Raw genomic sequence first — 16,794 nt, forward strand, 5'->3', positions numbered from 1 at the left:
ACAGAAATAAGAGAAGGGATTAGTGTTAGTGTAGGCACTTTTATATAACAAAACAAAGCAACCATAAGAGAAAATACAGAACAATTGAACAAGGATAGATGGCAACTTATTATAATTGTTTTATTAGTATTAGAAATATACAAGTTGACTGAATGTAATAACTATGATTCATTTTACTAGTTTTATTTGTATTGGAATGTATGACACTCGGGTGCCACACTGTTCACGCATCGATTTCATATGTTTTTTTTAAAAAAATACAAAAACCGCTAAGCGGTTTACAGAGTTAACATATTGCCCCCAACAATCTGGATCCTCATTTTACCCACTTCGGAAGGATGGACGGCTGAGTCAACCTTGAGCCGGTGAGATTCGATCTGCTGAACTGCAGCTAGCAGTCAGCTGAAGTAGCCTGCAGTATTGCAGTACTGCACTCTAACCACTGCGCCTCCTCGGTTGATATTGATTGCTTATTTGTACACCTATGACTATCATGAAGTATTGTACCTTATGATTCTTGACTGTATCTTGTCTTTTTATGTACGCTAAGAGCATATGCACCAAGACAAATTCCTTATGTGCCCAATCACACTTGGCCAATAAAGAATTCTATTCTATTCTATTCTATTCTATTCTATTCTATTCTATTCTATTCTATTCTATTCTATTCTATTCTATTCTATTCTATTCTAAAGGCTCCCGGTTTCTTAGGGATCATATTTCAGTCGATTTGTCTGGGCTGCAAAATTGCTTGCAAAGCATATTTGCTTGGGAGGATTATTTTCTGAAACAACTTTTCCTGAAATGCAGTTTGCGCCTTTCCAGGTAAACAACTCCATGCAAAAGAGGTACCTGAGCTGCTCTTTCAAGGAAGGAAAGATCACCTGGGTGGCCATGCCACAAATGTGGGAGAGGTGAGAGGTGGGGGGGGGAGGGGGCAGGCTATGATTAGTTAAGAAACTAAGGAACTGTATTGTGCAAACTTAGAAAAGGGGGAAATTAATAACCAGGTTAGGCGTGTTATGAAAGCCGCTCTGCATTTGGTGTGTAAGTCAACACTTGTGTCTAGGGTTTCCCGAGACAAATAACAAAACTCTAGGCTACTGTGCTAGGGTGTGCATTTCTTAGCACTTCGTTGCATTGACCTTTGAGCTGGTTCTTGGCTAACCATATATAAAGGGTGGAGAATGAGTTTCCCACTTCCGACCTCTGGAAAGCTACGCATAATCTCACACGTGTGAGTCAGTCAGGAAAACTCCTTATATGACCTCCGTTCTTGGAGGCGGAAGAGCCAAAGGTTTAGAGTTGCAGGTTTTTTTATTTTTTTTCCAAACTCAGGAAACTTTAAGACACATGGACTTCAACTCCCAGAATTCCTTCAGCCGGAGTTGAAGTCTACACACATTTTCAAAGTTTCCACGTTTGGGGTGAGGGTGGGGGCAGAAGAAGCAATCCCCTTTTTTAGAGCCAAGGATGTGAGATCCACCCAGGTAGTGTTTTGTTTTGTTTCCCCCCACCCCACCCCCAATAATTGCTGGCATTGCACAATTTTCTAAGCTGCAATGTGGTTTCAAGCTGTTTGCGGTTTAGCATAGTGCACGAACTTGCAATTACCTTTAATTTGGCAAACCATGGCTTAGCAGGTTGAGTTGAAGGCAACCGCTGTGAAATCTCTCTCGACGGCGGTGAACAGGGAGAATTCAGTCTTTTACGTCTTTCCACTTTGGCGTGTAGGAAGTTAGCACCCACTCTCTTAGGAAAATTAGATATTTTAGGAAATATTAAAAGGGCAGAATATTTCTCCTAAAAGGGAGGCAGAAACTCAGCCCCCCACACCTTTGTCACTGCGCTATTAAGGCCTGGGCCAGTCTATTCTACATAACAAAGATCTCCCTCCTTCAGGCAGAGACATCGTAGGAACTGCCCAAAGCCCTTTCATTATATCATCACCCAGCAAGAGTCAACCAAGCCTGGGACTCAAAAAGACAACCTACAAAATTTCCCCTGCATGCCCCCATGGGAGTCTGACAACCAATCAGAATACAAGCTCAAATTCAAAAGCTCAGAGAGGGCGTAAAACCCAGGCACTCTCAGCATCTCTGCCCTTTTTTTTTTTCTTCACCCAAGTTCTTCAAAACCATGTGGCCATGTCCACCATTAAAACCATCTTTCCAAGCAGCCACCCTGTTTCCAATGTCTTTTTCCCAGGGGTGAAATGCTATCGGTTCAGGCCGGTTCGCCTGAACCGGTAGTAAAAAAATGCTTTAAAAAGGTTAAAAAAAGATTCCCAAGATCACAGCTGTGCTCCACGATCGACGGAACCTTTTTTAAAAACTGTTTTAAAGCATTTGTTTACTACCGGTTCTGGTGAATAGGTAGTAAAAAAATGCTTTAAAAAAGTTTTTAAAAAGGTTCCCAAGATTGCGTGCCACAGCTCATTCCCCCTCCTCTCACTGTTCTACTTACCTTCCCAAGCCTCCTTTTGCACTGCACATTGCACATTTGGTGGAAACTGCATGCGTGCGCAGAGCATGCACTTGGTAGCGTGCAACGAACCGGTAGCAAACCGGTTCAGATTTCCCCACTGCTTTTTCCCCACTTGAACTAAACTGAACCCAGAAGGATATTTCTTCCAACAGGCGCAAATCAGTTTCTCTCGCTCAAGTTATCCATAGATCCATGTTAGTTTAAAGTAGTGTTTTTCAACCTCAAGCTGGCTGGGGCACTCTGGGAGTTGAAGTCCGCACGTTTTAACCTTGCTGAGGTTGAAAAAGATTGATCAAAAACTGGGGGGGGAGGGGGCAATACTCCTCTGTGGGATCCACTAGGGGGCACTTGGAACATTGGAAAGAACAATGCTTTCTACATACAGTGCACACACGTGTGCATGTAGTTCTTACGGCAAGACTAAAGGTGGGCTATCTGAATCTCCCAAGGAGGATCTTCTTGGCAACTCGCAGGACCGGCCACTGACTACAATGGCTGAAAACAGATCACTGGGATAAACATCTCCAAAGATTAGTGCTGTGTTGAATACGACCTACATGGTTTATTTATTATACTTATATGCCGCCCTTCTCCCGAGGGACTCAGGGCGGCTTGCAGAAGTTAAGACAATGAAAGCAATAAAAATAACTACATAAGCAACCAATTTAAAATCCATCCAATTAAAAACCATCCACCAGACCAGCAAATTTGTTGGAAAAGCCATGTCTTCAGCTCTCGGCGGAAAGAACGGAGGTCGGGGGCCGTCCGGAGCTCCCTGGGTAACCCATTCCAGAGGGTCGGTGCGCCCGCAGAGAACTGTGGACTTTCTTGGTTGTTTTTTTTTCCTTTGGAGATGTTTCACTTCTCATCCAGGAAGCTTCTTCAGCCCTGACAGGATAGTGGGGAAGTCCTGTAAGAGCTGAAGAAGCTTCTTGGATGAGAAGCGAAACGTCTTCAAAAGAAAAAAAAACCAAGAAAGTCCAGTTGCCTCCTGAAAAAAAAAACACCTTTGGGACAAACCATGACCTGGATGATTGAGAAACTCTACAGACCGACAGGGTAGATTTTGAGCTAGACTTGACTGAAAACCACGTAAGAATTGTCTGCTTCCATCCAAAGTCCACCAAGTCTAACATTGAGTTTGAAGCACTGGTGGAATTCAGTTTTTTTACCAGCACTTCTGTGGGCGTAGCTTGGTAGGCGTAGCTTGGTGGGCATGGCAATGGAAGGATACTGCAAAATCCCCATTTCCTCCTCACTCCAGGGGAAGGATACTGCAAAATCTCCATTCTCACCCCACTCTGGGGCCAGCCAGAGGTGGTATTTGCCGGTTCTCCGAACTACTCACAATTTCTGCTACCACTTCTCCAGAACCTTCCAGAACCTGCTGAATAGCACCTATTAGTCTGAAGCCTCTAACTTTTTGCTATTGAAAACTGGTGGAGAAGACACCACTGGGCCCAGTGGGTCAAAGTGAATGGTCATCACCAATTGGCCCTGGTTCTTACTGCCAGTCAGAAGCTCATGAGTTAGGAGGTGAAAGTGCTGATTTCTCCAACCTCCTACCCTTTGTTCTAGTAATTACAGAGCTAACTGACTTTTGGACACAAAGGTAGCATTTTGACCTCCTTCCTTTGGGTAATATCTATATCTATGTCAGCCTTTCCTAATTTGTCACGCAGCAGATCGGTCGTTCGGGGAAAAGTTCCAGATTTTGCAGCGATGAGTTGCAAGTCCAACACGTTGGGGTGCTGGGTAAAGGAAGGTTGGTTCAGGCTTTATGATGGTACAGACCGTCCTCGACTTACGACCACAGTTGAGCCCAAAATTTGTTGCTAAGCGAGACAGTTGTCAGGTGAGTTTTGCCCCCTTTTATCACCCTTCTTGCCACCGTTGGTAAATGAACCATGGCAGTCGTGAAGTTGGTAACACGGTTTGTTAAGTGAATCTGACTTCCCCGTTGACTTTGCTTGTCAAAAGGGGATCTTATCACATGATAACAGCAATAGTCATAAATACACCCCGGTTGCCAGGCATCTGGATTTCAATCACATGGCCACAGGGATGCTGCAACGGTCATAAGTCAGATTCTACGTCACTTTTTTCAGTTGCCGTTGTAAATTCGAATGGTCACTAAACGAACAACTATAAATCAAGGACTATCTGTATTTTTTTTTCTTTTTTTGTTTCATCATGTCCGATCCCTGGAGAAGTCCCTGCAGTTTTCCTTTGCAAGATATTTTTCAAAAGTGGTTTGCCATTGTCGCCTTCCTAGGGCTGAGAGAAAGTGACTGGCCCAAGGTCACCCACTGGTGTTGTATCTTAAGGCGGGGCCAGAATTCAGAGTCTCCTGGAGATTGGCCCAAAGATACCCACCTTTCTTGGTGCCTAAGGCAAAACTAGAACTCACATCCTCCCAGTTTCCAACCTGATGCCTTAACCACTGCACGAAACTAGCACTGACATTATGCAAAACACTATTTCCTGACTTTAAATTTCCTTTGCTAATCAACCTCCTGAGAGGATCTCCACATACAGTTCTAGGATCAAATATAATTAGCAAACTGGGTGTGTTTGTGTCTGATCCACAATTACCGTAGTCTAAAACGATCCTGTGCTTGCCCAAACAAGTTTTGCTTTGGAACGGGACTATATCTGAAAGCAGAGCTTGGCGCTCTCAACAGGTTTTTTTTAAAAAAAATGTCTTTGATCTCTTGAAATGTGGAACCCAGCATATTTCTGTGCCTGTGCAAAATATGCCTCCCCCTGCAGAGAATGTGGAGGGGGGGGAAGCCTCTCCCAACACATCTGGATTTAGGAGCCAGTCCGCCAGGTGTTCTCCAGTCTGTTTTTCCCATAAATGGGAACCAAGCAGGTTGGTGAGGCACTTGGCAATCAAACCATGAAAAAGTTGATTTCTGCCCCTGGCAGATAGTTACCCTGACGGTGGACAATCTCCTGGAATAGTGATTCCTAACCTCAGCAATTTTTAAGATGTGTGAACTTCAGTTCCCCGAATTCCCCAGCCAGCAACTTTAAGATGTGCAAACTCCAGCATCCAGAATTTTGGCTGAGTGAACCTCGGAGCTGAAATCCATACAACTTAAAGGTGTTGAGATTGCCAAATGCCATCACGGAAGATCAAAAGAATAGAATAGAATAGAATAGAATAGAATAGAATAGAATAGAATAGAATAGAATAGAATAGAATAGAATAGAATAGAATAGAATTCTTTATTGGCCAAGTGTGATTGGACACACAAGGAATTAGTCTTGGTGCGTACACTCTCAGTGTACATAAAAGAAAAGATACATTCGTCAAGAATAATAAGGTACAACACTTAATGATAGTCATAGGGAACAAATAAGCAATCAAATCATATTAGGAAACAGTCAATATAAATCGTTAAGGATACCAGCAACAAGGTTACAGTCATATAGTTATAAGTGGGAGAAGATGGGTGATAGGAACGATGAGAAGATTAATAGTAATGCAGCCTTAGTGAATAGTTTGACAGTGTTGAGGGAATTATTTGTTTAGCAGAGCGATGGCGTTTGGGAAAAAACTGTCCTTGTGTCTAGTTGTTCTGGTGTGCAGTGCTCTATAGCGTCGTTTTGAGGGTAAGAGTTGAAACAGTTTATGTCCAGGATGCGAGGGGACTGTAATTATTTTCACAGCCCTCTTTTTGACTCGTGCAGTATACAGGTCCTCAATGGAAAGCAGGTTGGTAATGGACAAACTAACTTTAGAGTTACAGGATAAGGAGGACTCAAAATATTATGCAATGTGGAATAGATGGTACCAATGGATAAACCAGAGGAAAGGAAATGGGTAGAGGTGAAATTTAGAAGAAATTAATATAACTAAAAACAGCACTGTCAGAGGGATAGAATATGAAATATGTTACTGTTTGTATATATGTACATATAATATACATAATATACGTACATAGAATAATGGAAATTAGTCAATAGGTGAAGTTTATGTACTGTATGTGTAAATTTGTTTCTTGATTGAGAGAAACTTGTATGTTTTAAATGCTTTTTAACAATCAATAAAGTTTTGTTTTAATTTAAAAAAAAAAAAAGGAAGGCAGGTTGGTAGCCATTTTTTTTTCTGCAGTTCTAATTGTCCTCTGAAGTCTGTGTCTGTCTTGTTGGGTTGCAGAACCAAACCAGACAGTTATAGACAAAGTTAAAAGACAAAGAAGTCTTTACTTTTTTTAAATCCGCTACTGTTATAATGTGATTCTAACCCCAGCTTCTCTGTTACACCCATTCAGCCTTGAGGAGTGATGAGGGTTAGTGTCACATTAAGAGTTTAGAAGAGGTAAAACAGCTTAAATGCACTCGGATGCGAGAACTAAGAATGCCTGTACTTGTTTCAATGCCTTCAGTCCCCTTATGTGTTTTTAAAAAAACATTTTTTTCCTAGGGGAAATTTCACAAACCCCAGCCTGTCTTTTTAACCTTCCTGAACAATCCCTGCTTCTTTTAAAATTAACAGGTCAAGCTCAGTTAGGTGCTGTTGAATGATGGCTCTTTTACCTTTTTAATTCCTTTTTCTATCTTTTGCAGTACAGTACGGTATACATCTAATCCTCAATTTATGCCCACAATTGAGCTCAATATTTAAGTTGCTCAGTGAGAAATTTGTTAAGTGAGTTTTGTCCATTTTCTGATTTTTCTTGCCACATTTGTTAAGTGAATTAATCGCAGTTGTAAAACCAGTGACACCCTTGTTAAATGATTCTGCTTTCCCCGTTGACTTTGCTTGTCAGGTCGTAAAAGGGGAATCACATGACCCCAGGATACTGCAACCCGTCATAAAGGTGAATCAGTTGTCCAGCATCCGTATGTAAATCACACGACCCTGGGGACATCCACACGGGTGGGCTGAGCCTCCCATAGCCGCTGCCACTGGTTTGCCCGAGCCGGATAGAACTGGCTGAATTTCACCCCTGCATCTACTATTAACTAGGCAGGGGTCGGCAACCCGTGGCTCTGGAGCCGCATGTGGCTCTTTCATCCCTCTGCTGCGGCTCCCCGTTGCTAGTTGGCGCCACAATTTTGAGAGGCGCTTCTGCTTTGGTGTGGGGGGAAAGCACGGCACGCCAGGAAGAGACTCTATGGCAAAGGGCGGGCTTTCCAGTCCGCTGCACAATTGATAGGGCTTTCAGTTAGGACAGGTAGAGGAAAAAGGATGCTGCGCTAGGAGGAGACTCTCCGGTAGGGGAACCGGACTTCCGGTTGGCTCCAGAATTGAGTGGGGGCTTCCGGTTAAGACCTTTGTGGCTCTTTGAGTGTTTAAGGTTGCCGACCCCCGAACTAGGGCACAATCTGTCCGAAAAGAGATCGGGATCTGGCAAACAGTCCTACTTTCTAGGTCCAAATTTTAAGCTTCAGACAGCTAAACAATTATTCTTTATTCTAAACCAACCCCCGTTTCTCCCATTTCCAATAGGCTGCAGTTCCTGGAATCGTGAATTTCAATCGGGCTGGCAGATAATCTTTCAAGAAAGACAAGAACAAGGAAGAGAAGAGCTTGTGGCACCATCATCTGACTAAGAGAAAAAGTCCCTGGGGAATTTCTGAAGACTTCCATATTAATTGTAGAACAGTGAGCCAGTCATGTCTAAATACCCACCCCAGATTCTCAGCCATGGAATTACTCTAAATCACCATCGTTTATGGGGTTGGAAAAATTTGACTTTTAATACAACTGCCCTCTGCCAAGAAATTAGATGAACAGTTCCTTGCCCCAAAGGGGTTACATTCTTAAATATAGCAATGTTCAATTACATAAAATTATAAAAATTCCAGGTGCAGAGTATAGGTAGCCCTCCAATTACAATCCCTCATTTAGGGACTATTCAAAGTTAGTCATACCGAACAAAATGACTTAAGGTCGATCCTCACACTTATGACCACCGTAGCATCCCCACGGTTATGTGGCCAAATTCTGGGCATTGGCAAACGGCATGTATTTACAATGACCGCAAGTGTCCCTGGGGCACGAGATTGCCATTTGCAACCTTCCTAGCCAGTTTCTGACAGCCAAAGTCAATGGGGGAAGAAGCCGGACTCGCTTAACAATGCCCAATTCGCTTAACAGCCGCAGTGATTCGCTTAATAACCAGGGCAAAAAGTTAGCAGGGATGGCTAAATTGACTGATTAAAGAAAAAAAAAATACAAATACCTTCATTTCTACTTGGAAACCACTTCTGGACTTTGTGCTTGAGGTGGAAAAAAAATGAAACTTTGATTTTGGGTTTTACCAATTAGATAGATTTGTTGTTATAGAAATAGTTTCAATTATCATGAAAAAATAAAAAAAAGTTGAGGGTAGATCTTAATGCCTTATTTTACTACACCAAAGGAGTCGGAAGTCAATGCCTTTTTTTCCCCCTTTTTCCCTTGCTTTCCCCCACTACCCACTTCCCTTTTTCCTTTCCTAATTTCCCTAATATTTGCTTTTGTATTCTTTTTGTATGTCATATTATAAATTAATAAAACTATTTAAAGTCAATAACCAGGGCAAAAAAGTCATAAAATTGGGCGTGACTCACTTAACAATTGTCTTACAGAAATTATGATCCCAATTGTGGTTGTAAGTCGAGGACTACCTGCAGGACAGGTTTGTCCCAAAGATAGATCTGAAAAGGGAACTGCACCTAGAATAGGTATTCCATAGATAACCCTTTCCCAATCTGTTGCCTTCCAGGAATTCCTATTGCTCTCCTGATATTTTGCTTAGCTATTTGGGATGGAGAGGATTCACATCACATTAGTAGTTCCAGGCACAAGGCAAAGTAGAAAGAATGCCAGTGTTTCAAAACAGCAGACTTTCCCACAGCTGGCTGGGGAATTCTGGGAATTGTCAAAGTTAGGTCTAGTAGTCTAATGAAAAGAAGGACTAGGGGGGACATGATAGCGCTGTTCCAATATTTGAGGAGCTCCTACAAAGATGAGGGGGTTAAATTATTTTCTGAAGCATCAACAGGCAAGGCAAGAAACAATGGTTGGAAACTAACCAAGGAGAGAGAAACAAATCTAGAGCTTCCCATTTCCCACCACCCAGTCGGAGCTGAAGAAGCTTCTTGGATGAGAACTGAGAAGCGAAATGTCTTCAAAGAAAAACCAGAAAGTCCAGTTGCCTCTTGAAAAAAGCACCTTTGGGACAATCATGACCTGGAGGACTGAGAAGCTCCATAGACATTTAACCTAGAACTAAGGAGAAATTTCGTAACGGTGAGAGCAATCAACCAATGGAACAACTTGCCTTCAGAAGTTGTGGATGCACCATCACTGAAGGCTTTCAAAAAGACAAATGCATAACCATTTGTCTGAAATGATACACGGTCTCCTGCTCCAGCAGAATCATAACCAGAAGGGACATCGGAGGTCTTCTAGTCCAACCCCCTGCTCAAGGAAGGAACCGTATACCACCTTAGTCAAACGGTTGTCCAATTTTTGAAAACCAATTTTGAAAATCAAAACACTTGATTTGCAGTCCTGAAGTGGAATGGATGAAGAGAAAGAAATACCTCCAGTGGAAAAACAGACTTTCAACATAAACCAGTATTTCTGGAAGCCGGCACAATACTGTGGTACCAGCGACAATTTTAAGGGGCGATTGTGTGGTGTTAAGTCATCACTCCAGGATCCTAATACAAGCTTTATAAAACAAAAATTAATTTAAAAAAAACAAACCCCAAAGCATTAACTTCCTTAAAACACATCCCTTTTTGTTTAAAAGCTTCTCTTTTTTTTTAATGTCCACATCAAGCTATCCACATTTTAACAGCTGGGTGTTTTTGAGTTTGCTTAATTTCATATTTACTCTAATAGTTTATGAGTTGTGGCAAAAGAAAGGAGTAATAGCAGCTCTTTATTTCTGCCCTCTCTTTCCAACAGTTTGTGGTTTTCAAGCTTGCAGGAAGCAGTAGTTGGCCCAATCTAAACGTTAAGATTTGTTGTTGTTTTTTTAAAGAAAAAAAAAAATCCCCCGAGATTCTCCAAAAATCTAATTCTGCAGCTAAGGCCATGTTCCACAATTTTACAGCTATCCTATTGGTGTGTGTGCGTGTTTCTCAAAAGCTTCAGAACCAGAATTATCCTCTCCTATGGGTTTTCTTAGGCAAAACAGAAACTTGACATACATATGCATATATAATTAAAGTGACTTTAACATCCATTATCAAGTTAAGAAATTGGAGAAAGGGAAAAAAACAGAGCACCTATAGCAATGATGGCTAACTTTTGCCGTTGTGTGCCAAAATCGGGGGGGGGGGTCATGCACATGCATGCCCCCACCCATAATTCGATGTGCCCCCCCCACATGCACACACAACCCACCTGTGCTCCCCCCCACTTTTGGCATGCGATGGCACGGTGGGCCCGGTAGGTCCGTTTTTTGCCTTCCCCAGGCTCCAGACACTTTCTTGGAGCCTGGGGAGGGCGAAAACGGCCTCCCTCCTGGAGGCAGAAAAAGGCCCGTTTCCTGATTTCCGGTGGGCCCAAAAGACCTGGAGCTGAGCTAGGGCAACGGTAGCGTGCCCACAGATATGGCTCTGTGTGCCACCTGTGGCACGCATGCCATAGGTTCGCCATCATGGCCCTGTAGATTTATTTATTTATTTATTTAATTAAATTTCTATACTGCCCTTCTCCCGAAGGACTCAGGACGGTGAACAGCCACAAGATAAAACACATAAATACAAAAAATTTAAAATGAATTAAAAACGAATTAAATAATTTGGCTGAATTTAAAATACCCCATAATTTAAAACAAATTAAAATTTACATTTAAAAAATGTAAAAAATTTACATTTAAAAAGGGGAGAAGATTTAGGCCAGGCCAGCTTGACAGTCAAAAGTTTTTGTTATCCCAAAAGGGAAGGGAAATAAATATGAGCAGGCAAGATTGCTGAAGCAGCTCGGGATCATTGCTTGAACTCACCCCTACAACAGAAATTTAGCCACCATGCCTACTTTAGCAAAGAGCTTTTATTACCCAAACACAGTCCTCGACTTACAACCATTCAGTGACCGTTTGAAGTTACAATGATACTGCAAAAAAAAAAGGGGGGGGGACTTATGACGTTTTCACACTTATGACCATTGCAGCATCCGTATGGGCATGTGATCAAACTTAGGATAGTTGCCAACTGGCATGTGTTCATGATGGTTATCCCAGGGTCATGTAACTCCCATTTGTGACCTTCATAGCTGGATTCTGACAAGCGAAGTCAATGTGGGAAGCCAGATTTGCTTAGTAACCGACTGCACTTAGCAATGGTGGTAAAACTCACTTAACAACCATCTTGCCCGGTTAACGGAAATTCTGGGTTTAATAGTGGCCGTATGTCGAGGACCACTGTATGCTCTCCAACTTTCTTCCCCAGCCCACCAAGGTATCTCTGCTTCCCACAAACTGTACGTATTTCTCACCCCAATATTCCAAAATTCATAATGGACCACCAGGTTATGAAATCTCAAAACCCTTTATTGGTTTCATTTTTTTTTTTGTACATTCTTAAAATGAACGACACCCCATTTTCTTTGATATGTACAAGAATCTGAATAAGGCTATATATATATATATATGCATATTATATATATGTATATGTATATACATATATATATATATACACACACACATATATAAAACAACCCTCAAGCACATTACTGCTTTATATTGACCTCACAAGGAGATAATTCCAGATCCTGCCTTCGGGTTCATGGCAGCATCCCATAAATCAGCTTTTTGGGGGGTTGGGGAGTTGTCTACATGCAAATCTGTCTCTTTGGGGGAACTGAATAATCTCTGATCCTAACAGAGTGGAGAGCAAGGCAAATACATCCATAAGGATTTGGAGCACATCCATTGCAAGATTCCCAAATGTTTTTGTTTTCTCTAAGGCACCGTCCCATCCTGCAGTGTCTCTTTTGTTTGACACCCCCCCCCCAAACATTCCCTTGCAAAAAAAGTGGAATTGTTTAACAAGATGGGAGGAAAACGGTGTCTTAATTTCTGAAGTTGCTGGGAGGGAAGGGGGCACAAGGAAAGGAACAGCCGTCTTTTCAGGGACAACAGTTGTGCAGACGGAGAGAGAAAAAGGAATGTCCGCTCCCTGCTTAGGTTCCCTTGGAAACAGCATTTCAACAGGCACTTAAAAAAACTCTTCAAATATCCCACCCACCCTTAATTCCCAAACCTAATGAGGTTAAATGGCCGTGGGGGTCCCACCTTTCGGCTTGCCTGGGCCGCACTGAGTGAAGAGGTTTTTTTTTTTAATTTTATTTATTTGTATCCTGCCTTGTTTTTTACAAATAACTCAAGGCGGTGAGAACATATTCAAAACACACTTTCCTCCTCCTATTTCCTCACAACAACCCTGTGAGGTGGGTTGGGCAGAGAGATAGGGAACCAACCGCCCACGGTCACCCAGCTGGCTTTCATCGCTAAGACGGGACTTGAACTCGCGGCCTCCTGCTTTCTAAGCTTGTTGCCTTAACCACTAGACCAAACTGGTTCTGGAATTATCCTGGTCGGCATGTAACATACATACAGGTAGTCCTCGACTTACAACCATTTGTTTAATGACCGTTCAAAGTTACAATGGCACTGGAAAAAGTGACTTTATGACCGATTTTTCACACTTACGACCGTTGCAGCATCCCCATGGTCACATGATCAAAATTCAGACACATGCCAACTGCCATGTATTTATGACAGTTGCATTGGCCTGGGGGGGGGGGTCATGTCATCACTATTTGTGATAGTGGGCAGAGCTGGATTCTCTTAACAACTGCATGTTTCACTTAACAACTTCATGAGTCACTTAACTGTCTCACGAAACGGCAAAATTACCTTTGTTTTATCAACTATCCCCGCCCATTGTTTAAGCGAATCACTCGGGTCAGTGAGCAAGGCTCACTTAATAATTTGTCTCGCTTAGCAACCCGAAATTTGGAGCTCAATTGCGTTGGTAAATGGAGGACTACCTGTAATATAGTTAATGTATATAAATCACACTTTAAAAAGTTTACAATCTCGTGCAGCCACATTACTAGCTCTCCAGGAGTATATGCGGCCTGCAGGCTGGATAAGCCTGAGCTAGGCCCAAGCCTATCCTTGTTTTGTATTGTTTTGTCTTGGTTTCCCTAAAGCATCGTTACAAAGGGAAGTCTTTGGTGGGTTTGGCAAAGATACGATAGAAAATGCCTCTTTTGCCACTGGTGGCGAGGATGGCATGTTGCAAAGACACACCCTCAACCATCCACGGGGGTAGCAAGCCCCGAAAACGCATGGGATCGATCCCCTTCTTATTCTAGGTTAGAAGACGCAGCAACACAACAGACAAAAAAGCGTTTTAACAAGGATGCCTCGATGATCCCACGCTAACCATCGACAGCAGGCGCGTCCATCCTTTTGGCTCGCCTATGCTGCTTTGAGCGAAGAGGAATTCTTGGGCAGCCTATAAAATATTTAATTAGTTTAATATGTAAAAGGTAATAAGGTATCCAACTCTAGGGCATCGTGCTCAACTCTGTTTCTTGGCAGAAGGAGCCGGCGGCGTCCGAAGACAATTTCCGTGGTCGTGTGGCCAGCATGGCTAAACACCAAAGGCGCACGGAGAAGGAGTTAAGAGGGACAGAGAACATATGGCTAACTCTCTTTTTGATCCACTGGGGGATTAAAAAGTGTATTGTGCTTAAGATTGCTAATTGCAAGTTTGTGAGTGTGAGGACGAGGAAAATAGCGGGGTGGTGGCTTTCGTAAGACTACCCTTATTCCCCACCTCCCGAATGCTTTTTTTCAAACTACACCGTATTTGGGGGGCAATCTTAATTAAAAAGGTCCTGAGGCTTATAGTGTATGAGGTGGGGGGGGGAAGGGGGAAGAGAAAAGAGACCCCTTAAAAACAAACCTGGCATATTAATTTTTAAAAATCCCCCCACCCCTGCAGAGGTTTTACATATATATAATATATATATTTAGATTTAGATTTATATATGCATATAGACAAGTAAAAACTTCCCCGCCCCCTACATTTTTTTTTCTGACTTTCAAAGGAGGAGAAGAGCATGTACAGAGTTCCAGGCCAAGGAAGGAAAGAAGGAAGGAAGGAGAAAGGAAAGTAGAAAGATAATCTCTGAGTTAAGGCAGCAAAGTCAGCCCACCCACCCCGTCATCGGTCCATTTGTCCGGAGGGAGGGAGAGCTGCATGTCCTGTCTAGCAGTCCCGATTCTCCAGGGTCAGTTCGGCTGTGGCCTGCTGCAGCTCCGTGCTGATCCGCCGGCCTCCCACTGCGTCCCCGTGACCACCGGCATCCTCCTCGCCCTTCACTTTCTTGTCGTCCGTTTCGTCGCCCGTCGCACTGGCTTCCAGCCGCTGATCCTCACTCCAACGACGTTTGAAGCGTAATTTGAGGGGAATGCATTTACCACTCTCCCCGGCCCGAGAAACGGGGGGAGCCAAGGCTGAAGTCTCTCCGTTTTCAATCTTCTCCAGTGGGGCCGAAGGGGCCTTAAAGACCTCCTCGTCATCCTCACTGATATCAGTGACTTCCACGGTGAGATCTTCCTCGGACTCTCCCTCCGAGATGGGTTCCACTTTGATCTGGGGGACAAGGGTCTCCGGAGCAGCTGCAGAAGAGGAGGAGGAGGAGGAGGAGGAGGAGAGAAGGCCACCACTGGAGTCTCCTGGGGACACAGCTGGAACTGGCGCAGGCTGCTTGTCACGGTTGCGGCGCCCCAACGGTGGCGGCTGCAGCTTGAATTTGAAAGGGCTGGGGGGCTCCTCGGCTTGTGGGGGCGGAGGGGGAAGAGGGGGCTTCTCTAGGCGCTGGGGCTGCGGGATGATAATGTTGGGGTAGTGGAGGAAGGCCCTGGGGCTGAGATGGTAGTTGTACACACTCTGGGTGTGCGCTTGGAGGTAGCGCTTCATGTCCTCAGGGTTGAAGGAGAAGTGAGACCCGCTGGGGTACATGGGGCTGAGGGTGGGTGAGGGAGTGTAATTTATGTGAGTGGGGGTGAGGGGGAGGGCAGGCGACAGCTGGGGGGGCAGGAGAGCAGCAGGCCCAGCCATGGGGGACACAGGGAAGGGGCTGAGAGGCTCAGGAACCCGCGGGCGAGGATAGATTCTAAAGAGGGCATCGTGGGTCAAACGTGGATGGCTGGGCAAGGGGGGCCCGCGGAATCCACCCGCCTCTCCTCCTCCGCTACGTCGCTGCTCTTCGGCCAATGTCTCCTCCACTTCTGAATTGGCCGAGGTGCCATCGCTGCAGTCACTGACCGAGCCCCGGGCGAGGCGGCGAGCCACGGCGGAGAAGACCCCAGGCGAACGCAGATCCTCGGCCGGTGACAAGACATCAGATGGGGTGGAAGGGGGGAAGCGGAAGTGTGACCCACCCGAAGGCACAGGTGGAGCACTTTGGGGCACGGCCCCACCTACAAGGAAGAGGAAAGCAAACCAAGGAAATCAGCATTACAACAACCGAGAATTAAAAGGCCTAAATGCGTCCCCAAAGTCCAATTGAACAGATTCAACTCAAGGAAACCGTCACAAGACCAGTGACCTGTTCAATATCTATCCCATTTGTCAAAGACCTTTTCCCCCTCCCCTCCCTTTCAGGCACCGAAGCTCAGGTCCACATGTGAAAGTCTCAAATTAAACGGATTTATTGCTAATCATGTAGACCCGTGATGGCGAACCTCTGGCATGCATGCCAGAGGCAGCACACATTGCCCTCTCTGATGGCACATGAGCTGTCACTCCAGTTCAGCTCCGCTGTGCATGCGTGTGTGCCTCCCACCAGCCAGCTGGTCTTTGGGTCTCTGCCATGCATGCATGGGGGCATGGCGCATGCGGGGGGGCTGTGTGTACAGGCGCAGGTGTGGGGGCCACGCAAGTATGCACGGGGTGGGGCATGTATGGGGGCATATGAGCATGCGCGGGGCTGGGCATATGCGAGTGGCACGCATATGTGCGTGGCCCGCTCACGCATTGAATTTTGGGGATCTGGGTGCATGCAAGTGCATTCGGGCATGCACACATGCGCTTTGGGCACTCGATCCGGAAAAGGTTAGCCATCACTGATGTAGACACAAAAGATATCTTCTTCACTGCCGGTATAAGACTTATCAGCACTCCAAAGAGGTTGGATTTATGCTTATGGTTATGTAGGGATACTAGGCTGACCCACCCCTCTTTTCACTCCGTCTCCAGGTACTGCCGTCCCTTCTCCTACATCCCCAGACATGGTAGCCTCTCATCCACATGACCCTAGATCAGGGA

The 16,794-nt window shown here is 44.5% G+C and overlaps 1 protein-coding gene and 1 long non-coding RNA gene across 3 annotated transcripts in view; one reads left to right on the top strand and one right to left on the bottom strand.

Moving 5' to 3' along the window:
- The first annotated feature begins 6,182 nt into the window (after window positions 1-6,182).
- Window positions 6,183-9,017, top strand: LOC148112353 (uncharacterized). The gene is made up of 2 exons (XR_015729529.1): window positions 6,183-7,319; window positions 7,952-9,017. It is a non-coding gene; the product is annotated as an uncharacterized LOC148112353 (long non-coding RNA).
- Window positions 9,018-11,975: 2,958 nt separating this feature from the next.
- ERF (ETS2 repressor factor) overlaps window positions 11,976-16,794 on the bottom strand; it is a 36,663-nt gene continuing 31,844 nt past the window's right edge. Inside the window, exon 4 of one of the 2 annotated variants that reach the window (XM_087876872.1) lies at window positions 11,976-15,947. In XM_087876872.1, the coding sequence (XP_087732998.1) occupies window positions 14,731-15,947 (1,217 nt within the window). In that variant the 3' untranslated portion in view covers window positions 11,976-14,730. The remainder of the gene's footprint in view (window positions 15,948-16,794) is intronic. The other variant, XM_087876871.1, reaches the window with a different exon arrangement.

This window comes from Pantherophis guttatus, chromosome 10 (assembly GCF_059756535.1).
Source record: "Pantherophis guttatus breed Tessera chromosome 10, ASM5975653v1, whole genome shotgun sequence".
Classification (NCBI taxonomy): Eukaryota; Metazoa; Chordata; class Lepidosauria; order Squamata; family Colubridae; genus Pantherophis; species Pantherophis guttatus.